The 24,867-nt window shown below is 64.3% G+C and overlaps 2 protein-coding genes across 2 annotated transcripts in view; one reads left to right on the top strand and one right to left on the bottom strand.

Annotated features, from left to right (window-relative positions):
- Window positions 1-7,154: 7,154 nt before the first annotated feature.
- The window catches only part of SND1 (staphylococcal nuclease and tudor domain containing 1), an 80,190-nt gene continuing 62,477 nt past the window's right edge, over window positions 7,155-24,867 (bottom strand). The window contains exons 17-24 of the mRNA XM_059847681.1: window positions 12,201-12,389; window positions 11,279-11,420; window positions 10,782-10,905; window positions 10,618-10,687; window positions 9,204-9,317; window positions 8,282-8,485; window positions 7,497-7,541; window positions 7,155-7,371 (exon numbers count right to left, since the gene is read on the bottom strand). Coding sequence (XP_059703664.1) covers window positions 7,306-7,371; window positions 7,497-7,541; window positions 8,282-8,485; window positions 9,204-9,317; window positions 10,618-10,687; window positions 10,782-10,905; window positions 11,279-11,420; window positions 12,201-12,389 — 954 coding nt within the window. The 3' untranslated portion in view covers window positions 7,155-7,305. The remainder of the gene's footprint in view (window positions 7,372-7,496; window positions 7,542-8,281; window positions 8,486-9,203; window positions 9,318-10,617; window positions 10,688-10,781; window positions 10,906-11,278; window positions 11,421-12,200; window positions 12,390-24,867) is intronic.
- On the top strand, window positions 17,043-19,402 carry LRRC4 (leucine rich repeat containing 4). Its single transcript, XM_059847680.1, has one exon. The coding sequence runs from the start codon at window positions 17,142-17,144 to the stop codon at window positions 19,110-19,112; it is 1,971 nt and encodes a 656-aa protein (XP_059703663.1). The 5' UTR covers window positions 17,043-17,141; the 3' UTR covers window positions 19,113-19,402.

Below are 24,867 nucleotides of genomic sequence, written 5' to 3'. Positions count from 1 at the left end.
CCCCGCCCTGCCCCCGCTGTCCCCTCGCTGTCCCCCCACTCACCTGGGGTCCCGCTGGCTCGGCCCCCCGCGGATGCTTTTTGGGGTAAGGGCTTCCTGGCTGGGGAGGGACAGCAAGCCCAGACCGCAAAAAGACCCGAGAGGGACAGGGACGGTGGCCCCGCGGTGGCACCGCAGTGACAAGGGAGCAGGTGACAAGGAGGGACGATGACGGGGACACGCGGAGCCCCTGGGGACGGGGCCTGAGGTGGGACACGGCCACCCTGCCCCGAGGGCCCGGCCAGCCCCAGGCTGTCCCCTGTGCGGGGGGACAGGGGACACTGCCTCCCCGTGTGCCACCCCTGTGTGCCACCCTGTGTGCCACATGTCACCTGCCAGGCGCCACCTGTCACGTGTGCGCTGCCATGGCACTGGCACCCGTGAGAGGTGGCACAGAGGGACAGGGATGTGCCACGGAGTGATGGGGACATGGCACAACACCCTGGGGATGTGGCACACAGGGACGGGGGGGCAGAGGGACAGGGACGTGGCATGGAGTGACAGGGACACGGCACCGAGTGATGGGGATGTGGCACAGCCCAGTGGGGACATGGGACAACGTGGAGGAGATGTGGCTGTGATGGGGGTGGCACAGAATGGCAGGGATGTGGCACAGAGGGACAGGGACATGGCACAGACCCATGGGGACTTGGCACAGAGTGAGGTGACACGGCACAGGGTGACATGGATGTGGCACAGAGTGACATGGATGTGGCACAGAGTGAGGTGACACGGCACAGAGTGACATGGGTGTGGCACAGAGTGACATGGGTGTGGCACACACCCATGGGGACATGGCGCAGAGCGATGGTGACATCGCACCGAGTGAGGTGACGCAGCACAGAGCAATGCTGATGTGACACAGAACAGACACTGGGGACGTGGCACAGAGTGACATTAACATGGCACAGGGTGAGGGGACATGGCACAGAGCGATGGTGGCATGGGACAGAGCAGTGCCACCAACTCCTACCAGCACATCCCGGGTGTCCCCAGGCTCCTGTCCCTCAGCCACCAGAGCACGCGGGGGTGGCAGGAGGCTGCCAGAGGAGCCATGCTCGGTGTCACCTGGAGCCGTGCTCGGTGTCACTGCAGGAGCCGTGCTCGGTGTCACTGCAGGAGCCAGTGCTCGGTGTCACCGCTGGAGCCGTGCTCGGTGTCACCAAGGGGGCTGGTGGTCAGTGTGACCTCAGGGGCCGGTGGTCAGTGTCACCAGAGGAGCCAGTGCTCGGTGTCACTGGTGGGGCTGGCGCTCGGTGTCACCTCAGGGACCGGTGCTCGGTGTCACCGCGGCTGCCAGGTCTGTCGCCCAGCACTGCAGGGATGTGGCTCATGGCTGATCCTGTCCTTGGTGGCACTGGCTGGGTGGCAGTGCCCCAATTCTGGGGTGTCCGAGCCGTGTCCCAGGGCTGGTGACAGGACAAGCTTGAAGCTCCATGGCCGGGCAGTGCCCCGTGGCCGGTTGGTGGCTCTGTGGATGGTCTCTGTCCCCGTGGTCCCTCCGTGGCTCTGTGGATGGTCTCTGTCCCCGTGGTCACTCGGTGGCTCTGTGGATGGTCTCTGTCCCCGTGGTCCCTCGGTGGCTCTGTGGATGGTCTCTGTCCCCGTGGTCCCTCAGTGGCTCTGTGGATGGTCTCTGTCCCCGTGGTCACTCGGTGGCTCTGTGGATGGTCTCTGTCCCCGTGGTCCCTCGGTGGCTCTGTGGATGGTCTCTGTCCCTGTGGTCACTCGGTGGCTCTGTGGATGGTCTCTGTCCCCGTGGTCCCTCGGTGGCTCTGTGGCAGTGTCCCAGGTATATCCAAGGTCCTTTGTGGGTGTCCCCCGCTGGTGGCACTCTGGGATCCCTGGGACAGCTCCAGGGCTGGTGCCACCTGAGGTGCCACCCCAGGGACAGCAGGAAGAGGCTCTGAGGCCACCACCGACGGCTCCTCACCGACATCACCTGGGCCTGGGCTGAGGTGCCACCATCACCTGCCAGCAGTGAACGTGTCCCTGCTCCAGCCCACGTCATCCCCAGCCCGTGATCCTGCTCCACCCCGTGTCCCTGTTCCCCTGCCATGTCCCCGTCCCCATCCCACATCCCCATCACCAGCCCATGTCCCTGTCCCCACCCCGTGTCCCCATCTCCATGGCACTGTCTCCACTCCATGTCCCTGTCCCCATCCCCATCCTTGTCCCCACACCCATCCATGTCCCCATCCCCATCACAGGTCCCTGTCCCCATCCATGTCCCCTCTCCCACCCTGTCCCCACCCTGCAGCCCCACCACGCTGGTGACAGGGATGGTGACACTTCGCTGGCTGCCACCCCCATCCCTGGGTCCCCCCGGGCCAGCTCCTGCCAGAGTGGGACAGGCTGGGGGGACACGGCCAAGGCCACCGCTGCCCTGTCACCCCCCGATCCTGGGGGGACAAGCCTGTCACCCCCTGGTCCCCAGGGAGCCCCGTTTGGGGGGATGAAGGGGACACAGGGGACATGCCTTGGTGGCTGTGCTGGCAGGGCCTTGGGGGTGGTTCCCCCTCACCCGGGGGTCCCCCAGAGCTTGGGAGGGGCCCGGAGGGGACCGGGGGATGCAGAGGGTCCTTGAGCAGTGCCAGCAGCCGTGGGCGACCGCAAGGGGACAGTGACGGTGACAGTGGCCGTGAGTGGCACAGACCTTTCTAGATCTCCGAGGGCAGTTTTGGGGTCCCCTGGCTGGGGAGGGCGGTGCCGCCCCCCGGGGGGGCTCTGTGTGACCCCCCCGGTGACAGCTGGAGCTGAGGGACCCCTGGTGCCCCCCCGGGACAGAGGGGACACGGGGGGGGCAGGGAGGGGCTCCCGGGGGTGTCACGGGGGGGTCCCGCTAGGGGGCGGGGGGCTGTGGGTGCAGGGGGGGAACCCCCGGGTCAGCACATGGGGGGGGGGTCTGGGGGGGTGACACTCGGGGGTCCTGGGCCGTGGGAGAGGGGACACGGCCGGGGGGGCCGGGGCGGAGGGGGGGTGTCACAGGCTGGGGTGGGGGCAGGGGGCTCTCGTGGGGACAGGGGTTTGGGGTCCGGGGGTCCCGGGGGGCTGCAGGGGGGGCTGGGGGGTGCCGGGGTTCTGCGGGGGGGGTCTCGGGGGGCGGCAGAGCGGGGCCCGGGGGTCCCGGGGCTCTGGGACGGGGCGCGGGTCCCCGGGGGGCTCTGGCGGGGCCCCCCCGTGCTGTGCTCGGAGCCGGCAGGACGGGGGTCCCGGAGGGGGGGTCCTCGGGGTGGGGGGGATCCCCGGTTTGGGGGTGGGGCGGGGGGACAGGGGGATCCCGACCCCCGGGCCCCTCGGTCCTACCTGGAGCTGCGGCCGCGCTGCGCTGGGGGCGGGGCGCGGGGGGGCCGGGGGTCCCGGGGGTGCCCGGGGGGCCCGGGGGTCCCGGGGTGCGGGGGGGGCCCGTGGCGGCCGCGCTCGCCCCGGCGGCGGCGATTGACCCGCATTGACGTCACTGCGTCATCAGGGTTCCCCTGGAAACACGCGGGGGCTAAAAATAGCCCGGGGGGGGCGGGGGGCGGGGCGGGGGGCGGCCCCCCCTCCCCCGCGTCTGCCGCTATTCTGGGGACAAAGCGACAAATATAGAGCGGCCACTCCCGGCACGGGGACACCCCCGCGGGGGGGCAGGGGGACACGGGGGGCGGGCACGGGGGCACCCCATGGCGGGGGCACCAGGGGACGGACACAGCGACAGCGACAGCGACAGGGAGGGACACGGGCCGGAGGGACGGACAGGGGGACAGCGACAGGGAGGGACACGGGGCCGGAGGGACGGACAGAGGGACAGCGGCAGGGAGGGACACGGGGCCGGAGGGACGGACAGGGGGACAGCGACAGGGAGGGACACGGGGCCGGAGGGACGGACAGAGGGACAGCGACAGGGAGGGACACGGGGCGGGCAAGAGCGGGGGGCACGGACGCGGGGACAGCGACAAGAGAGGGCACCACCACAGGGGAAGGCGACAGCCGGGGAACAAGGGGACACCGGGACATGGGGACACCGGGAGGCAGGGCAAGGGGACACTGAGAACTGGGCACACCGCGACATGGGGACATGCGGGTAGTGGGACACCGGCACGTCAGGATATGGGGACGCTGGGACACCGGGACACCGGGACACCGGGACATGGGCATATTGGGACACCGCGAACTGGGGACACTGGGACAGCCGCACATGGTGACACTGGGACACTGGGAGAGGGGACAGGAACGGGGACGGGCGGGGACAGCGACGGATGGGGCGGGACGGTCACAGCTGCAATGGGGCGGTACCGGGACCGGGCCGTACCGGGGTGGGGCTGTACTGGGATGGGATGGGTTATACTGGGATGGGTTATACTGGGATGGGTTATACTGGGATGGGTTATACTGGGATGGGTTATACTGGGATGGGTTATACTGGGATGGGATGGGTTATACTGGGGTGGGTTATACTGGGATGGGATGGGTTATACTGGGGTGGGTTATACTGGGATGGGATGGGTTATACTGGGATGGGTTATACTGGGATGGGCCATACTGGGATGGGCTGTACTGGGATGGGCTGTGTTGGGATGGAACTGTACTGGGATGGGCCATACTGGGATGGGCTGTACTGGGGTGGGCTGTACTGGGATGGACTGTACCAGTATGGGTTATACTGGGATGGGCTGTACTGGGGTAAAGCTGTACTGGGATGGGGCCGCACTGGGGTGGGGCTGTACTGGGGTGTGTTCATAGTGGGATTGGTTTATACTGGGACAGGTTACACTGTCCATTCCACTGGGATCAAACTGTACCAGTGTAGGTTATACTGGGATGGGTTATACTGGGATGGGCTGTACTTGGATAGGCTGTGTTGGGATGGAACTGTACTGGGATGGGCTGTACTGGGATCGAACTGTACTGGGATGGGTTATATTGGGATGGGCTATACTGGGATGGGCTGTACTGGGGTGGGCTGTACTGGGATGGGCTGTACCAGTATGGGTTATACTGGGATGGGTTATACTGGGATGGGCTGTGCTGGGATAGGTTATACTGGGATGGGCTGTACCCGCACTGGTCCGTACTGGGATGGGCTGTACCCGCACTGGTCCGTACTGGGGTGCGTTATACTGGGGTGGGTTATACTGGGATGGGCTGTACCCGCACTGGTCCGTACTGGGATGGGCTGTACCCGCACTGGTCCGAACTGGGATGGGTTATACTGGGATGGGCTGTACCCGCACTGGTCCGTACTGGGATGGGTTATACTGGGATGGGCTGTACCCGCACTGGTCCGTACTGGGATGGGCTGTACCCGCACTGGTCCGTACTGGGATGGGTTATACTGGGATGGGCTGTACCCGCACTGGTCCGTACTGGGATGGGTTATGCTGGGATGGGCTGTACCCGCACTGGTCCGTACTGGGATGGGCTGTACCCGCACTGGTCCATACTGGGATGGGCTGTACCCGCACTGGTCCGTACTGGGATGGGCTGTACCCGCACTGCTCCATACTGGGATGGGCTGTACCCGCACTGGTCCATACTGGGATGGGCTGTACCCGCACTGGTCCGTACTGGCCGCGCTGTTCTGTGTTTGTCGTTCCGGCTGCTCCCGCCAGGTGGCGCCATTTCCCTTCCCGTTCGGGCCGACAGCGCCCGCCCGGAACGGACCAGTACGGACCAGTATAGACCAGTATGGACCAGTATAGACCAGTATGGGCCCGGTACGGACCAGTACGGACCAGTATGGACCAGTATGGACCAGTATAGACCAGTATGGGCCCAGTACGGACCAGTACGGACCAGTATGGACCAGTACGGACCAGTATGGGCCCGGTACGGACCAGTATAGACCAGTATGGACCAGTATAGACCAGTATGGGCCCGGTACGGACGAGTACAGCCCGGAACGGACCAGTACGGACCAGTATGGACCCGGTACAGACTGGTACAGACCAGTACTGACCAGTACAGTCTGGTATGGACCAGTATGGGCCTCGTATGGACCAGTACAGACCAGTATGGGCACGGTACAGACTGGTACAGACCAGTACTGACCAGTACAGACTGGTATGGACCAGTATGGGCCTCGTATGGACCAGTACAGACCAGTATAGGCCCGGTACAGAGCAGTACGGACCAGTATGGGCTCAGTACAGACCAGTTTGGACAAGTACAGACCAGCAGAGCCCAGCAGCCTTCTGCACCATCCAGCAGCAGCCCTGCACCTGCAGACCCCCAGAGACCCCCAGATACACCCAGAGCCCTCGAGGGACCCCCAGAGATCTCCCCGGCCCCCCCTCCCAGATGAAGTCACAAACACCCAGAGCCCCCCAGACCCCCCCAAACGTGTCCAGACCCCGCCCGCGCCCCCCGAGCCCTGGCTGGGGCAGGTGAGGGTGGCCGGGCTGGGGACGGGGACAGAGATGTGGGACAGGGGACAGCCCACCCCCGCCCTCCCCCTCCCGCTAATTACGATCGTTGCCCGGCGTTAATTATCGATCCAGCCGCTCCATGTTAATTGGTTTTGGATTCAATTAGCGCTGCCCCCTCCAGCCCCCCCAGCCCGGAATCGATCCGCGGCGCGGGGACAGCGGGGACAGCGTGGGGTGGGCACTCAAGGGGACCCTGCGGGGTTGGGGTGACCCTGGGGTTGGGCTGCGGTGACAGGAGGAGCCGGGGGCTCTTCTGGGGGTACTTCCCTGCTCCGGCCAGTTTGGGGTTCAGGGGTCACACTGGGGAGGGGCCCAGGTTTGGGCTCCAGGCGTGGGACCCAGAGCTGAGGTTCAGGTCTGGAGCCACTCTGGGACCTCAGTCTGGGGGCCGGGCGGGGGTCCAAGGTCAGGGACTGGTCTGGGGTCCCAGGGTGGGGGGTCCACAATTGGGTCCCAGGTTTGGAGTCCAAGGGTGGGACCCAGGGTGGGGTCCCAGGATGGGGTCTGGATTTGGGGGCCCCACGTGGCTCCGGGGGTTTTGGCTGCTGTTCTTGGGGCTGCCCCCATCCCCCTCCATGCCCCCCAGGGCCAGGACAGGGCCGGGGCTCCCAAGGCTGCACCCCCAGAGTGCCCAGCCTTGGTCTGAGGGGATGGGGGGGAGGTGACCGGGGGGGCTGACCCCAGCACAGAGGGACCCCAAAGCACCAGGACGCTTCACTACGTTTATTGGGCCTCTGCAGCTTTAAATACAGGCCAGGATTTGGGGGGCTGGGGGGGCCAAGGCAGGGCCGGGGGGCTGAGGGCGCCCCTGCCCCCAGAGCACGCCCCCCTGGCTGACCCCCCGGGGCCCCCCGGCCCCTCAGCGGCTGTAGCCGAACTCGTCGGCGTCGTCCGCGCGGAAGTCGCCGTAACGCCACAGGTTCAGCTGGGGGGGGACACGGCGTCACGGGGGCTGCCCCGCACCCGGGGGGCGCGGGGGGCGCCCCGGGGGTGCCGCACCCGGCCCCCGCCCCAGGGCCTGCCCCCCGGGTCTGGGGTCCCCCCACTCACCCGCGCGCTCTTGGCCGCCTCCTGCGCGTTCAGGTACTCGGTGACCTGGGGGGACAGCCCTGGGTGACCCCGCGGGCCCTGGGGGGCACCCCAGCCTTGGGGGCAACCCCCGTCCTTCTGTGGCTCCCACCGCCCGCAGGGGATGGGGGTGGGGTGATCCCCCTGGCACAGCCCCTTGGGGGGACTCAGGGGTCTGGGGGGGACCCCCAATTCCCAGTGGGGCAGCAGCTGGGCCAGGATTGATCAGCACCAGCAGTGGGGGGGGACAGGGACCTCTCGAGATCCACCTGACATCCCCAGTGCCCCCAGCACCCCCCAGAACCCACCCGACATCCCCAGCACCCCCAGAACCCACCCCACACCCCGCAACAGTCCCCGCACCCCTCAAGCACCCACCTCAGGCCTTCCAAAAACCCACCCAACATCCCAGCAAGAGCCTCCAGCCCCTCCAAACACCCCCTGAGCACCCACCCAACACCCAGAACAGCCCCCCAGCACCCCCTGAGCACCCACCCAACACCCAGAACAACCCCCCAGCACCTCCAGAACCCACCCAACACCCAGAACAACCCCCCAGCACCCACCCAACACCCAGAACAACCCCCCAGCACCCACCCAACACCCAGAACAACCCCCCAACACCCACCCAACACCCAGAACAACCCCCCAGCACCTCCAACACCCACCCAACACTCAGAACAACCCCCCAACACCCCCTGAGCACCCACCCAGTGCTCCCCAACCTCCTTCCCAGCCCCCCAAGGCTCCCCTGCCCCAGCACCCACCACTTTCTGGAACTGCCTCTCCTTGCGGGGCTCCACCATCACCAGCCCCTCCTTGACCAGCCCCAGCCCCACATCGCTCTTGGAGTCTGCGAACTGCAGGGTGACGTGGGGACAGCCGGGGCCCAGGTGCTCCACGTTCAGCAGGCACTGCGTGTTCTGGATGTCCCTCACCACGCTGTCCACGGCGTCCGCCCGCGCCTCCTCCTGCGCCCGCGCCCGTCAGCACCCCGCGGGGACAGCCCGGCCCGCGGGGACAGCCCGGCCCAGGGGGACAGCCCGGCCCAGGGGGGACAGCCCAGCCCAGGGGGGACAGCCCGGCCCAGGGGGGACAGCCCGGCCCAGAGGGGACAGCCCGGCCCAGGGGGGACAGCCCGGCACAGCAGGGACACCCCAGCCCAGAGGGGACAGCCCGGCCCAGAGGGGACACCCCACAACCTCAGGAACCTCCCAGGGCCGCTGGGGACACCCCACGCCCACAGAGACACACCATGGCCTTCAGGGACCCCCCAGACCCCCAAGGATCCCCCCTGACCCCCAGGGACCCCCGGGTGCTTTGGGGACACTCACAACCCTCTGTGGGCTTGGGGTAATCCTGGACTGGGGTGTGTGGGGGGCGGGGGTCGGTGTCATCGGGGGGCTGGGGTTACCCTGGGGTCAGGGTTGGGTCAGGGCACACACTGGGAGCTGGGGTTGGTGTTCGGGAGCGGGTGACCCCTCTGAGTCCCGGGTTCAGTGCTCCCAACTGGGACCAGTTTGGGGTTGATGGTTTGGGGCTGGGGTCCACAGGTGGCACCTGGGGCTCAGGCTGTGGGTCTGGGGCCACGGGTGGGACACGGGGTGGAGGTTTGAGGTCAGGGCCCACGGCGGGGGCCCAGGGCTGGGCCCAGGGATGGGGTGACAGCGGGAGCCCCCCCGTACTCACGTCCTGCGGCACCTGGATGAAGGCAAAGGTGTACTCGGTGGCCTGGGGCGGCAGCACCCGCGGAGAGAAGGCTGGGGGCAGCGGGGCCAGGCGGCTGGGGGGCAGCGTCTCCTTCTGCGGGGACACCGGGGTTGGGGGACACCACGGGGACATCAGAGAGGGGACACTGCGTGGAGGACACCAAGGGACACCAGGGACACCGAGGGGAAGGAGGGATGGATGGATGGATGATGGATGGATGGATGATGGATGGTGGATGGATGGATGATGGATGGATGATGGATGGATGGAGGGATGGATGGATGGATGGATGGAGGGATGGATGGATGGATGATGGATGGATGGATGGATGGATGGATGGATGATGGATGGATGGATGGATGGAGGGATGGATGGATGGATGGATGGATGATGGATGGATGGATGGATGGAGGGATGGATGGATGGATGGATGGATGGATGGGGGATGGATGGAGGGATGGATGGATGGATGGATGGATGGATGGGGATGGATGGATGATGGATGGATGGATGGATGGATGGATGGATGGATGGATGGATGGGGGATGGATGGATGATGCATGGATGGATGGATGGATGGATGGATGGAGGGATGGATGGATGATGGATGATGGATGGATGGATGGATGGATGGATGGCTGGAGGGATGGATGGGGGATGGATGGATAGATGGATGGATGGATGGATGGATGGATGGATGATGGATGGATGAGGGATGGATGGAGGGATGGATGGAGGGATGGATGGATGGATGGATGGATGGATGGATGGATGGATGATGGATGGATGGATGAGGGATGGATGGATGGATGGATGGATGATGGATGGATGGATGGATGGATGGATGGATGGATGGATGGAGGGATGGATGGATGATGCATGGATGGATGGATGGATGGATGGATGGAGGGATGGATGGATGATGGATGATGGATGGATGGATGGATGGATGGATGGATGGCTGGAGGGATGGATGGGGGATGGATGGATAGATGGATGGATGGATGGATGGATGGATGGATGATGGATGGATGAGGGATGGATGGAGGGATGGATGGAGGGATGGATGGATGGATGGATGGATGGATGGATGGATGGATGATGGATGGATGGATGAGGGATGGATGGATGGATGGATGGATGATGGATGGATGGATGGATGGATGGATGGATGGATGGATGGAGGGATGGATGGATGGATGGATGGATGGATGGATGGATGGATGATGGATGGTGGATGGATGGATGGATGGATGGATGGATGATGGATGGATGGATGAGGGATGGATGGATGGATCCACAGATGGATGGATCCACAGAGGGATGGATCCACAGATGGATGGATCCATGGATGGAGGGCTGCCTTCCCCCCAGCTTCCCCGGTGCCACTCACGTTGCCGTAGTCAATGTAGAAAATGTGCACTTTGCCACCAGACTCCACTTTCTCCACCCGGGCACGGTACCTGCAGACCAGGATGGATTTGGGGGATTTGGCCCTCACCCCACACCCCACTGCTGCCCTGGCCCAGCCCGTGGGCTCAGCCCATCCCCCCTCACCATTCCCCGTCGACAAACTTGGCGATGCAGAAGTCGCCGCGGCGCGGGACGAAGGAGCCCTCCACGGGCGGGTGGGCGCCCACCTCGGCGCGCATGTTCTCCATCAGCTTCTCCAGCTGGGCACCTGTGGGGCCCCAGTCCAGGATAAAGCCCCAGACCCATCCCAAACCTGACCCCAACCTCGCTCCTCAGTGTGGCCCCAGAGCCCGAACCCCAGGTCCCAACAATGACTTCAACAGTAGATCCCAAACCTGGACCTCAACCCCAGACCCTGCCCCTAGACCTTTGGACCCCAAACCTGGATCCCAATCAGGGACCCCTGGCCTGGTCCCAGAATGGCCCTGGGAGGTGGAGGGGTGACCCCATGTCACCCTGGACAGATGGATTTGGGCGTTACCCACCAAACCCACCGATCCTCATCCCATCCAACTTGCTCCACCACGCCCGGTCTGGGGAGCGCCCCCGGGTGCTGGGGGTGCCCCGGCGTCCCCCCGTACCCGTCTCCACGTCCTGCACGTAGAAATGGAGGTCGTCGGTGATCTCGGTGACAAACACGGGTTTGTAGTTGGCCGTGCGCTCCTTCTCCTCCAGCACCGGCACCACCTCCTCCACCGGCGTCTCCTCGTAGTGGGACCACACCTGGGGGGACACAGGACCCCGGCCACGCTCCAGGGGACAGCAGTGGGAGGGTGGGGGGCTGGAGCCGGCAGTGGGAACATGCCCAGGCCTCAGCTCAGGGGCTGTGGCTGGGATGGGACATCCCTGGGGTGGGACATCCCTCAGCTGGGACATCCCTCAGCTGGGACATCCCTGGGGTTGGACATCCCTCAGCTGGGACATCCCTGGGGTGGGACATCCCTGGGGTTGGACATCCCTCAGCTGGGACATCCCTGGGGTGGGACATCCCTGGGGTAGGACATCCCTCAGCTGGGACATCCCTCAGCTGGGACATCCCTGGGGTGGCACATCTCTTGGCATGCGACCATCCTCCCTTGGGGTGGGGACATCTATCTCCAGGAGTGGGGACATTCCTTGGGGTGGAACATCTCTTGGGATGGGGACATCCATCGTGGTGGGGTCACCTCTTGGTGTGTGGGCACCCAGTGGGTGGGAACATTAATTGGGGTTGTGACATTCCCTGCAGTGGGGCCATCAGATCTTGGGGTGGGGACATTGCTTTGCACAGGGACATCTCTTGGGATGGGGACATCCCTTGGCACAGGGACACCCCTCACAGTGGGAACATCTCTCGGCGTGGAGACACCTCCTGGAGTGAGGCCACCCCTTGACACGGGGACATCCTTTGGTGGGCACACGTCTCAGGGTGGGGACATCCTGTGTGGTGGGGCCATCTTTTGGGACGGGGCCATGTCTCTGGGGTGGTGACACTGCTGGGGCAGGTCCCCTGACCCCCCTCACCTTCTCCTTCCTCTGCTTGGCCGCGTCCTGGGCCGCCAGCAGGGCCTTGCAGTAGGGGCTGCGCTCGGCCGTGAAGTGGACGCGGGACAGCGCCTGCTCCACCAGCGCCACCGACAGGTTCACGCCCTCGATGTGCAGCCACCCGATGAAATTCCCGGCCTTGTCCATGCTCTCCACCTCCACCTCAACCTGTGGGATCCCGGGAATCTCATCAGCTGTGGGCCCCTGTCCCCACCCCAGCCTGCTCCAGCTGCCACCTCCTCCCAGCGCTCTGAGCTCGCCCAGGTGGGGCCCCCCCAGTCACCTCCCTGCACCCAGCCCGGACCCAGGGACCCCCAGGGTGCCAGCCCAAAGTGTCCCCCTGAGGTGGGGGACAAGGGACATGGGGGACCCACCTATGGGGTACACAAAGCCACCAAGTCCTGCCACCTCCTGTATCCCATTCTACCCTGAGTATCCCATCCTGGGAATCACGCCCCGGGAACCACACCCTGGGAATCACACCCCACCCTGGGACGGGCTGGACTTGTGGCCAGTGTGGCCCTGGAGACAGCATGTGGCACAGGACCGTGCCAGGTGTGTGGCCAAGGCACTGGGGACAGTGAGGTTTGGCCCAGGGTGACAGACTGGCCGCACCACAAAGGTTCAAATCCCAGCCATGGCCTTTGCCGTGGTCAGTGGGGTTTGGCTTTGCCAGCGCTGCCACACGGAGCCTGTCCCACCCCTGAGCTCACCCATCCCACCACAGCTGCTCCCGCTGCTTCCTGAAGCCTGGAGGTGTCCCACTGTCCTTGCACTGCAGCGGCCACGGCACCTCACTGGACATGGCACCACAATGACAATGGCACTGCACTGGCCACGGCACCTCACTGGACATGGCACCACACTGGACATGGCACCACAATGACAATGGCACCAAAACCGGCCACGACACCTCACTGGACATGGCACCACACTGGCAATGGCACTGCACCGGCCACGGCACCGCACTGGACATGGCACCACAATGACAATGGCACCAAAACCGGCCACGACACCTCACTGGACATGGCACCACAATGGCAATGGCACCAAAACCGGCCACGACACCTCACTGGACATGGCACCACAATGGCAATGGCACTGCACCTGCCACAGCACCACACTGGACATGGCACCACAATGACAATGGCACCAAAACCGGCCACGGCACCTCACTGGACATGGCACCACACTGGACATGGCACCACAATGGCAATGGCACCAAAACTGGCCACGGCACCTCACTGGACATGGCACCACAATGACAATGGCACTGCACCGGCCACGGCACCTCACTGGACATGGCACCACACTGGACACTGCACCACAATGGCAATGGCACTGCACCGGCCACGGCACCTCACTGGACATGGCACCACACTGGACATTGCACCACAATGGCAATGGCACTGAAACTGGCCACGGCACCTCACTGGACATTGCACCACAATGGCAATGGCACCAAAACCAGCCATGGCACCTCACTGGACATGGCACCACACTGGACACTGCACCACAATGGCAATGGCACTGCACCGGCCACCGCACCTCACTGGACACTGCACCACAATGGCAAATGGCACCGAAACCGGCCATGGCACCTCACTGGACATGGCACCACAATGGCAATGGCACTTAAACTGGCCATGACACCTCACTGGACATTGCGCCACACTGGTCACGGCACCAGAACCGGCCATGGCACCTCACTGGTCATTGCACTGCACCAGCCACGGCACCACACTGGCCATGGCACTATGGCGGCCACGGCGCCACACCGGCCACGGCACCAAAATCAGCCACGGCACCACACCGGCCAGGGCATAGCACCAGCCATGGCACCTCACTGGACATGGCACTGCACTGTCCATGGCACTGCGCCGGACACTGCATGGCACCGGACATGGCACCGCACCGGACACGGCACCGCACCGGACATGGCACCGTACTGGACATGGCACCGCACCGGACATGGCACCTCACTGGACATGGCACCGCACCAGCCTTGGCACCGCACCGGACACGGCACCGCACCGGACATGGCACTGCACTGGACATGGCACCACACCGGCCTTGGCACTGCACCGGACACGGCACCGCACTGGACACGGCACTGCACCGGACATGGCACCACACCGGCCTTGGCACTGCACCGGACATGGCACCACACTGGACATGGCACCACATTGGACACGACACCTCACTGGACATGGCACCGCACCAGACATGGCACCACACTGGACACGGCACCTCACTGGACACGGCACCGCACCGCACCTGCCGAGGCTGGTGTGTGGCAGGGACATGGTCCCAGGCCTCCCGGTGTCCCCAGGGCTGCCAGTGCCAGGCCGGTCCCTGGGGTCAGCACCCCGTGCACTCCTGTGGCACCTCCCCAATGCCGCAGGGTGACACTCTGGGTGACAACAGTGTCCCTGTCCCTTGTGTCACCACTGGGTCACTGGCCAGGGGACTCGTGGGACATTGATGGACTCAGGACAAGATGTGGCCACTGCAGTGGACAGGGAACATGTGGGACCCACCCGTGGGGCACAGGAGACCACCAGGTCCTACAGCTCCCGAGGGGACATCACCCGAACAGCTGCAGCCCCCTGGGGACGTGCCACCATCATGGGGACAGTGACCCCAGTGAGGAAGGACAGGAGGGTCTGGGGTGCCCTGGCGCACTGCCAGACAGGATGTCCCAGAGGGGCCACCAGCCCCACAGAGGTCCCCACCACCCAGTGGCGGCACTCAGGTGACAGCTCCAAGTGCCACCAGTGCCACCAAGAGCAGGGGGGGGGTCAGAGGGTGTTTACAGGGACCGCAGGCGGTGTCGTGTCCCCCCAGTCCCAGGGGGAGTGAGGGGACAAGGCACGGCTGGGGGCGCAGAGCCTGGGTCCCAAAGAGCAGCAGCGCCACCAGGTCTCGTGGTCCCTGTCCCCAGCTCCTGGCGGTCACCCCGCGTCCCCCCCTCCACACCTGCAGGGCTGGAGCTCCCATCAGTGTCACAGCTTGTGTCGGGTCTCAGCCCCAAGGGCCGGGGGTCTCGGGGGTCCCCGCTCAGCGGGGCGGTCGGACCCGGGGGAATGGAGCCGGGGTCCCCCCAGTCCCGGTCACCTCGAAGCCGCCGAGCCCCGCGCTGCCCCCGTCCCTTCCGTCCCTCCCTCCGTCCCTCCGTCCGTCCGCCCGTCCGTCCGTCCGTCCGTCCCCCCGGCCCCGGGGAGGGGTCGCTCAGGGAGCGGCCCCCCCTCCACGAGCCCCGAGCGGGGCTTACGGGGAGGGGGAGGAGGAGGAGGCGGCGGGAGGGAGGAGGAAGAGGAGGAGGAAGCGGCGCATCCCGCATCCCCCTCCCCGCGCACAAAACCGCTCCGGGGCCGCCGCACCGGCCGAAGCGGGGCCGGCGGGGGCCCCTCCGGAGAGCGGCGGGTGGGTGGGTGGGTGGGGGTGCGGGGGGGCGCGGGGGGGTCTGTGCGGAGCCGGGATGCGTCAGCAGGAGCAGCGGGAGCGGCGGCGGCAGCAATCCATCCGCGCTCGCACTGAAGGACAAAAGGATGAGCCAGCCGCCTGCGCGGCTGCTTCCCGCACCGCCCGCACCGCCCCGCACCGCACCGCCCGCACCGCCCGCACCGCCCCGCGCGGCCCCCGCCACCGGAGGATGCCCGCCGGCACCGCGACCGCCACCGCTGTCACCGCCGCTGTCACCGCCACCATCGCCCCGCGCCGCCGCTGAACGCGACACCCACGCGGGGACGCGGGAACGACACGCGGGAGGGGACGGGACGGGACCCCCCCGCCCCGCCACCAGCGCAGCCGCCGCCGCTACCGGGAGGTGCCCCCGCCGGCATCTCCCCCCCCCCACGCCGACGCCCTTTCCTCCCCCCCGCTCCCTCCCCGAACCGCGTTTTTCCCTCTCCCGGGGGGGGCTCCCCGCGATTTATTTATTTATTTCGGCCTATTTTTAATCTTTATTTTCCTGTTTTATTTTTAGGTTTCGTCCGGGTTGTTTGGGTTTTTTTTTTTTTTTTTTATATTTTGAATTTTTATTTTTAGTTTTTCATCTGATTTTAGCCTCATTTTAACTTTCATCCTCATTTCCGTTCTTATCTTGATTTGATTTTATTTTAGATTTTTATTCCGTTTTTACCTCCTTTTCCATTTCCCTTTCCTGGCCAATTTTTTTTTTTTTCCCATTCCCATTTCCCTCCCCGTTTTTCATTTTTCCCCACTTTTTCTCTCCTCCGCTCCCTCCCCTTTTCCCAATTCTTCCTTTTCTCCCGGCTTCTTTTTTTTAATTATTTCCTTTTTCGCCACTTTCCCCGCGTTCCCCCCCCCACCCCTTTCCCCGCGGCCTGGGGGGGGCGGCCATGCCGGCCCCGCCGAGCCCCCCGGGCCGGCCCCACGGGCGGAGGTGCGAGGCCGCGGGGTTGGCCGCGGTCGGGGGCTGCCGGGCCCCCGCTTAGCCGGGCCGGCCCCCCCCACCCTGCACCGCAGCCTCCAGGAGCCATTTTGTCTTTTTTTTTTTTGGGAGCCGGCCCCCCCCCCCCCCGCCCCCCTCCTCGGTCCCGCGCCCCCCGCGCTCGCCTCGAGCCCCCCCGGACCCCCCGATCCCCCTTCCCCAGGTAGGTACTGGTGAGCGGGGCCGGGCGGGGGGGGGCTCCTTCTCCTCCTCTCCCCCCACCCCACCCCCCCCAGCACCTACCGCTGATTTTTTTCCCCCCTAAATTTTCATTTTTCCCTCCTCAAACCCCGCTCCTCTCGGAGCCCCCCCCCCCGACCCCGGCACATCGACTCCCCCCCCCCCCCCCTCCGGCCGGCCGGGCCCCCCAGCTCGTGGGAGCCGGGAGAGGGGGGGGCCCCGAGCCCGTTCTCCTGTTCTCGCCGCCATCCCCAGACGATGGTGAATGATGAACGTGCCACACCATGAAGCTCTTGTGGCAGGTAACTGTGCACCACCTCCGCCGCCACCGCCGCCACCGCACCTGGCCGGGGCTCCTGGCCGCCTCCCTGACCCTGCACGCGTGGCTCCTGGCCACGGCCGCCGCCTCGCCGGGCCCCCAGAGCTGCCCCTCTGTGTGCTCCTGCAGTAACCAGTTCAGCAAGGTGGTGTGCACCCGCCGCGGCCTGGCCGAGGTGCCCCCCGGCATCCCCTCCAACACCCGCTATCTCAACCTCATGGAGAACAACATCCAGATGATCCAGGCGGACACGTTCCGCCACCTGCACCACCTGGAGGTGCTGCAGCTGGGCAGGAACGCCATCCGGCAGATCGAGGTGGGCGCCTTCAACGGCCTGGCCAGCCTCAACACCCTGGAGCTCTTCGACAACTGGCTGACGGTGATCCCCAGCGGGGCCTTCGAGTACCTGTCCAAGCTGCGGGAGCTGTGGCTGCGCAACAACCCCATCGAGAGCATCCCCAGCTACGCCTTCAACCGCGTGCCCTCCCTCATGCGCCTCGACCTGGGCGAGCTCAAGAAGCTCGAGTACATCTCCGAGGGCGCCTTCGAGGGCTTGTACAACCTCAAGTACCTCAACCTGGGGATGTGCAACATTAAGGACATGCCCAACCTGACGCCCTTGGTGGGCCTGGAGGAGCTGGAGATGTCGGGCAACAACTTCCCCGAGATCAAACCGGGCTCCTTCCACGGGCTCAAATCCCTCAAAAAGCTCTGGATTATGAACTCGCAGATCAACCTGATCGAGCGCAACGCCTTCGACGACCTGACGGCGCTGGTGGAGCTCAACCTGGCCCACAACAACCTGTCGTCCCTGCCCCACGACCTGTTCGCCCCGCTGCGCTACCTGGTGGAGCTGCACCTGCACCACAACCCCTGGGACTGCGACTGCGACATCCTCTGGCTGTCGTGGTGGCTGCGGGAGTACATCCCCACCAACTCCACCTGCTGCGGCCGCTGCCACGCCCCGCTGCACATGCGGGGCCGCTTCCTGGTGGAGGTGGACCAGACCTCCTTCCAGTGCTCGGCGCCCTTCATCATGGACGCGCCCGCGGACCTCAACATCTCGGAGGGGCGCGTGGCCGAGCTGCGCTGCCGGACGCCCTCCATGTCCTCGGTGCGGTGGCTGCTGCCCAACGGGACGGTGCTGAGCCACGCCTCGAGCCACCCGCGCCTCTCCGTGCTCAACGACGGCACCCTCAACTTCTCGCACGTGCTGCTGACCGACACCGGCCTCTACACCTGCATGGTGACCAACGTGGCCGGCAACTCCAACGCCTCGGCCTTCCTCAACGTCAGCACGGCCGAGCTCAACACCTCCAACTACAGCTTCTTCACCACCGTCACGGTGGAGACCACCGAGATCTCCCCCGAGGACGTGTCCCCCAAGTTCACCAAGCCCGTGCCCACCACCTCGACGGGCTACCAGCCGGCCTACACCACCACCACCACCGTGCTGGTGCAGACCACGCGCCCGCCCAAGCAGGTGGCCGTGCCCACGGCCGACGCCGGCGACAAGCTGCAGACCAGCCTGGACGAGGTGATGAAGACCACCAAGATCATCATCGGCTGCTTCGTGGCCGTGACGCTGCTGGCCGCCGCCATGCTCATCGTCTTCTACAAGCTCCGCAAGCGCCACCAGCAGCGCAGCACCGTCACCGCCGCCCGCACCGTGGAGATCATCCAGGTGGACGAGGACATCGCGCCGGCCACCGCGGCCACGCCCGCGGCCGCCCCGGCCGGCGGGGCTGGGGAGGGGGCCGTGGTGCTGCCCAACATCCACGAGCACCTCAACTACAACACCTACAAGGCCGGACACGGCGCCCACTGGACAGAGAACGCGCTGGGCAACTCCCTGCACCCCCCCGGGACCACCCTGGCCGACCCCTATTTAATCCAGACCCACCCCAAGGAGAAAGTTCAGGAAACCCAGATATGACTCTTTTTTGGGGGCTTTTTCCTGCTTTTTTTTGGGTCGCCGTTCCCCCCCCCCCCCACTCCAACCCCGGCCCCAAATTATTATAAACGCAATAGATGCACAAAAGCAGAACTCCAAAAAGAAGGAAACCCAGGAGAATTCCTCAGTGCTAAGGAAAACCAGGAGAATTCCTCAATAATAGACACAACTTTTGTACAGGGGGGGGAGAGACTCTTTTTCGTGTACATGCTTCTATAGCCAACCTCGGGGCCGAGAAGAGCAGCAGATTCTATTAAAATTTAACGAAACCCACCCAAAACTCCTACAAAAAACCACTATTTTCTAACTCGCAGGTTCTATTTAAACACAAAAAGAAACAAACCAGGAGAAACAGAGGAGGAAAAAAACAATCGGTAATAAGAGGAAAGATCCCCGTGCTCGGGGACCAGCGGCGGTGCCGTGGCGCGGGGGGACGCGGGGGACGCCGGAGCGGTGGCGGAAGCTGTCGGGGTGATTTTGGGGGGGTTCGGGGTGTTTTCGGGGGTTATTGGGGGGAGGGGGTGAGGTCGGCCCCCCCACCCCGCGGCGCTGCCCTTGGCCGCGCGCCGGCGGCTCCGGCGTCACCGGAGCGGGATCTCGGCCCCGCGCCAAGACCTTCCCAATGCAATAAAGGAATGGATTTTGGGGGGTGGGGGGCTCGGGGGGGGCGGGGGGCGCAGCCTGAGGGCTGGGGATGGACGTCTGCAATGTATTCAAGCAAAAAATTCCTCAAAAACCCACGGGAAAGGGGGAAAACCCCGCAAGCGCCTGGGGGGTGGTTTGGGGGGGATATGGGGGGGGGAGAGCGGGTGCCCCCCCGCTGTGCTCTGCACCCCCTTTCCCACGGTGTTTGTCACCCCCCCGGGCCTCCCGGACCCCCCGGCACAGGGCTACGGCTCCTGGGGGGCTGGGGGGGCCCCCACGGGAGACCTGACCAATGATTGTAACCACCTTCACTAAAAACGGCATTTTTAGTCCTTTTATTTGACTGGGGGGGAGGTGTGGGAAACACCCCCCCGTCCCCGGGAGGGGGTGACAATGGGGACACCCCCCCCAAGGGCTGCTCATGGAACGGGGGGGGCTGGGAGAAATTAAGGGCTTGGGGACGGGGGGGAGGTGACAATGGGGGGGCCACCAGCATCGGAGGTGGCGCCGGGGGGGTCCCGGTGGGGACCCCAAGTGCCTCGTGGGGGTCCCGAGGGGATGAGGGGGTCGGGGGGGTCGGGCAGCAGCGAGGGGGGGGCCCCCCGGTTGCTCGGGCACTGGAATTACTTTAATTTCTTGTTTTAGCTTTAAAATGTTCTTGGAGTGGGGGGGCAAAGCTGAGCTAAAATTTAGGGTTTGGGGGTGTCCGGGGGGGGAGGAAGGCGGGAAGGAGATGCAGAAGTTCCCTCTCGGGCTGTAAACGCCGGAAGGATCCGACTGTACCGCGAATCCAACAAAAAAAAAAACAAGTGTATTTTTGTATTTTAATAAATATTGTTCCAAATTTGTAACGCCGAGTGCCCGAGGGGTTAAACGGGGGCGCTCGGGGGGGCCGCGGGGGCCCCCCCTCCCCGCCAGCCTGAAAGGGGTTTTTTGTCCTCTCAGCAGGAAAAGCTTTGGAAAAATCGCGGAGCGGGAAAGGGAGATGGAGGGAGAGGATGGAGGAGGGGAGGGGGCGAGGACAGCTGGGGGTGACACGGGGGTGACAGCAAGAATTGGGGGGGTGACATCGGGGTGATAAAAGAACGGGGTGGGGCAAAGATTAGTGGGTGACATTGGGGGGATGAGAATTGGGGGAGACATGGAGGGTGACGTGGGGGGACAGTCACAGGGTGACTTTGGGGAAAGGGATGAGAATCGGGGGGTGACAGCAGCAGGGGGGCACTGGCGGGGGGGACAGCAGGACCCTGCTGTGGGGTTGGGGGCGTTGGGGTCACCCCCCAGGCTGGGGGCTCCCGGCTGGAATTGTGACTGGAGGGAGGGAGGAGGGATCAATCGGGCGCTTCCCCTGCCCAGGAGGGACAGGGGGACAGCGGGATCCCCCCTTCTGGGGACACGGGGACACTTTGAGGGGACACCAGGAGCCTCGGCTGTGTGGGGACACTGGGACCCCAGCGTGGACACCGGGTGCCACCGTCAGGACGCGGGGTGTGCTGGGCGCTGCTGGTGGGGACAAGGGACACAGGGACAGGGACACAGAGTGTCCCTGTGGCAGTGGGGACACAGGGACCTTGGATGGCACCAGTGTCCCCAAGGTGCCACCTCCACCCCAGTGCCACCACCACGTCCGGGGGGTTGAGCCCCTCCCCCAGTCACCACGCAGCTGTCAGGGTTCAGTGTTGGGATTTGGGGGATTTTTAGGATTTTCGCTATTTTTTGGCGGATCCGGGTCAGTTTTTCCCAAAATCATATTCCTGCTTTTCCCTTCATTCCTGAATTTTCCCACCCAGGCCAATCTGGGAATGCCAACACCTCCTGTTCATCCTGGGGGATGAACCCCCCACTCCTCCCTGTGCTGAGGACAGACAGGAGTGATCCCAAAAATCCTGGGAATGCTCCAGGGGGCTGGAGGGATTTATGGATTTGATTAGCACTGATTTTAGCCCAAAATTAGAGCAGCTGATTCCATCATCATCATCATCACCATCATCATCATCATTATCCCATCCTCGTCCTCAACCTCATCCTCAACCTCATCCCCATCCCATGCCATCCCACGCCATCCCCAAACCCCTCTGGTTCTGGACCCCCCCAGCTCCCACTTCCAGGAATTCCATCCTATCCCTCCTGCTAAGGACAATCCCCCCAGGACCCCCAGCTCCTAGAGCACCCCCAGGTCTTTCCCTGGAATGATTCTCTCGGAGCAGGGTGGCAGTCAGGACCTGGGATGTGGGGAAAGGCAAATACAGACAAACTAAATCCAGGGATTTTTAGGGAATGTCAGGGAAGTCCCCATGGCAGCGGGATCTGGAGTTCTGCTCGTGCCTCCCCCGGCATCGGTGGCTCTGGAGGGAGTGGGGTGGGGTGGGGTGGGATGTGGGACAATGCAATGGGACACTGTGAATGCTCCAAGCATAGGGCTGGGATTGGCCCTGGGATTGGGATTTGTGCTGGCATCAGTGCTGGGATTGGGATCAGAGCTGGGATTGACCGTGGGATCAGGATTGGCATTGGTGCTGGGATTGGAGTTGGGACCAATACTGGGATCAGGCTGGGATTAGGATTGGGATCAGTGCTGGGATCAGGATGGGATTAGGATTGGGATCAGTGCTGGGATCAGGATGGGTTTAGGATTGGGATCAGTGCTGGGATCAGGATGGGTTTAGGATTGGGATCAGTGCTGGGACCAGGCTGGGATTGGGATTGGGATCAGTGCTGGGATCAGGATGGGATTAGGATTGGGATCAGTGCTGGGATCAGGATGGGTTTAGGATTGGGATCAGTGCTGGGATCAGGATGGGTTTAGGATTGGGATCAGTGCTGGGATCAGGATGGGTTTAGGATTGGGATCAGTGCTGGGATCAGGATGGGTTTAGGATTGGGATCAGTGCTGGGATCAGGCTGGGATTGGGATTGGGATCAGTGCTGGGACCAGGCTGGGATTGGGATTGGGATCAGTGCTGGGATCAGGATGGGATTAGGATTGGGATCAGTGCTGGGATCAGGATGGGATTGGGATTGGGATCAGGCTGGGATTGGGACTGGGATCAGTGCAGGGATCAGGCTAGGATCAGGCTGGGATTGGGACTGGGATCCGTGCTGGGATCAGTGCTGGGATCAGGCTGGGATCAGGCTGGGATCAGGCTGGGATCCGTGCTGGGATCAGGCTGGGATCAGGCTGGGATCAGGCTGGGATCAGTGCAGGGATCAGGCTGGGATCAGGCTGGGATTGGGACTGGGATCAGTGCTGGGATCAGGGCAGGACTGACCCACTGGGCATTCACAGCTCCAGCGGACAAAAGGCACTGGAACATGTGGGGGGGCCGGGGCGGTTTCCCGGCGTTCCCGGAGGATCAGCAGCTCCTGCAGGATCAGCACGGCCGCGGAGGAGCCGAGGGGCTCCCGGGGTCCCCTGGGCCCTTCCCGGGCGCTCCGGGAGCCGCGATCCCGCCGGAGCATCCCAGCACCCCCTGCCCCCCACGCTGCGGGGCCGGTTCGTCAGCGGCGGCTCCGGGCCCGTGAGTCAGCAGCAGCCGGAGCCGCCGGATAAAAATATCCCACGGCTGTGGGGGTGGGCAGGGACTCGGCTGCCGGCGGGAACGCGGCCGGGCCACCGTGGGAACCGCGGGGAGCCGCGCCGGGACCCGCAGCCGGGGCCAGGAATCGGCCGGGGCGGCATCCCGGCCTCCCACGGCCTCCCTGCCACAGCACTCCTGCCCTGCATCCCGAGTTCCTGCCCTGCATCCCGAGTTCCTGCCCTGCATCCCGAGTTCCTGCCCTGCATCCCGAGTTCCTGCCCTGCATCCCGAGTTCCTGCCCTGCACCCCCAGGTCCACGTGGCCTCCCCACCGCCACGTCCCTGGGCAGCAGCCCATCTTCCCACGGCCTCCCCACGACATTCCCGGGAAGCGTCCCGGCTTCCACGTGTCCTCCCTGCCACAGCATTCCTGGGAAGCAGCCCTGGCTCCATCTGGCCTCCCTGCCATGGCATTCCTGGGCAGGTGCAGCGCCGAGCCTCCGGAATGTGCCGAGGCAGCGGAGCGAGGCCCTTGGGATGCGGGTCAGCAATTCCCGGCAGCGCGAGATGCTGAGCAGGGAGGGGGACGACTGCAGTGTCCCTGTGTCCCCGTGTCCCTGTACTCCCGCGTCCCTGTTTCTCCATGTTCCTGCATCCCTGCACCCCTGCATCCCTGTGTCCTGCTGTCCCTGTTTCTCCACGTTCCTGTATCCCTACATGCCCGTGTCCCCGTGTCCTCATGTCCCTGTCCTCGTGTGTCCCTGTTTCTCCTCATTCCTGTATCCCTACCCCCCAGTGTCCTCCTGTCCCTGTGCTTCCCCATCCTCAGGTCCCTGCATTCCCATGTCCCTGCATCCCTGTGCCCCTGTGTCCCTGCATTCCCACACCCCTGTTTTCCCGTGTTCCCACGTCCCTGGGCCCCTGCATTCCCATGTCCCCACAGCTGGCACAACTGGCCCGCAGCTGCTGCCACATCTGGATCCACACCCACATCTGGACCCACAGCTGCATCTGGGTCCACCACATCTGCACCCATGGCAACACCTGGATCCAGGGCCACAGCTGTCACTGTGCCCACACCTGGATCTGCAGCCACATCTGCATCCACAAACCACATCTGTATCCCCGCCCAAAGCTGCATCCATGTCAACATCTGCATGCCTGCCCACATCTGGATCCATGCCCAAATCTGCAGCTGTGTCCACATCTGCATCAACCATGTCTGCAGCCACAGCCACATCTGGATTCATAAATCCCATCTGTATCCATAAATCCCATCTCTATCCACGCCCACATCTGCATCAACCGTGTGTGCAGCCACGGCCACATCTGGATCCATAAATCCCGTCTGGATCCATAAATCCCATCTCTATCCATGGCCACATCTGCACCAGTACCAACATCTGGATGGGAGCATCGGTCCCTGAGTTTTGGCTCAGCGGCACCGTGACAGTCACGGGGGGGAGGGATCCGGTATCCACCTTGGAATTGTGAATCACAGAAAAATTACCCAAAATGGGCCCTGAGCTCCGGAGCTGCAATCAGGGAAATCACAGGAGTTCCAGGGAATTTTAA

The sequence above is a fragment of the Haemorhous mexicanus genome, chromosome 5 (assembly GCF_027477595.1).
Source record: "Haemorhous mexicanus isolate bHaeMex1 chromosome 5, bHaeMex1.pri, whole genome shotgun sequence".
In the NCBI taxonomy this organism is placed as follows: Eukaryota; Metazoa; Chordata; class Aves; order Passeriformes; family Fringillidae; genus Haemorhous; species Haemorhous mexicanus.
This window is presented reverse-complemented; position numbering and strand designations above follow the sequence as displayed.

Coding starts and splice junctions, on each gene's coding strand:
- LRRC4 (XM_059847680.1), top strand. CDS start 17,142: ATGAAGCTCTTGTGGCAGGTAACTGTGCACCACCTCCGCCGCCACCGC.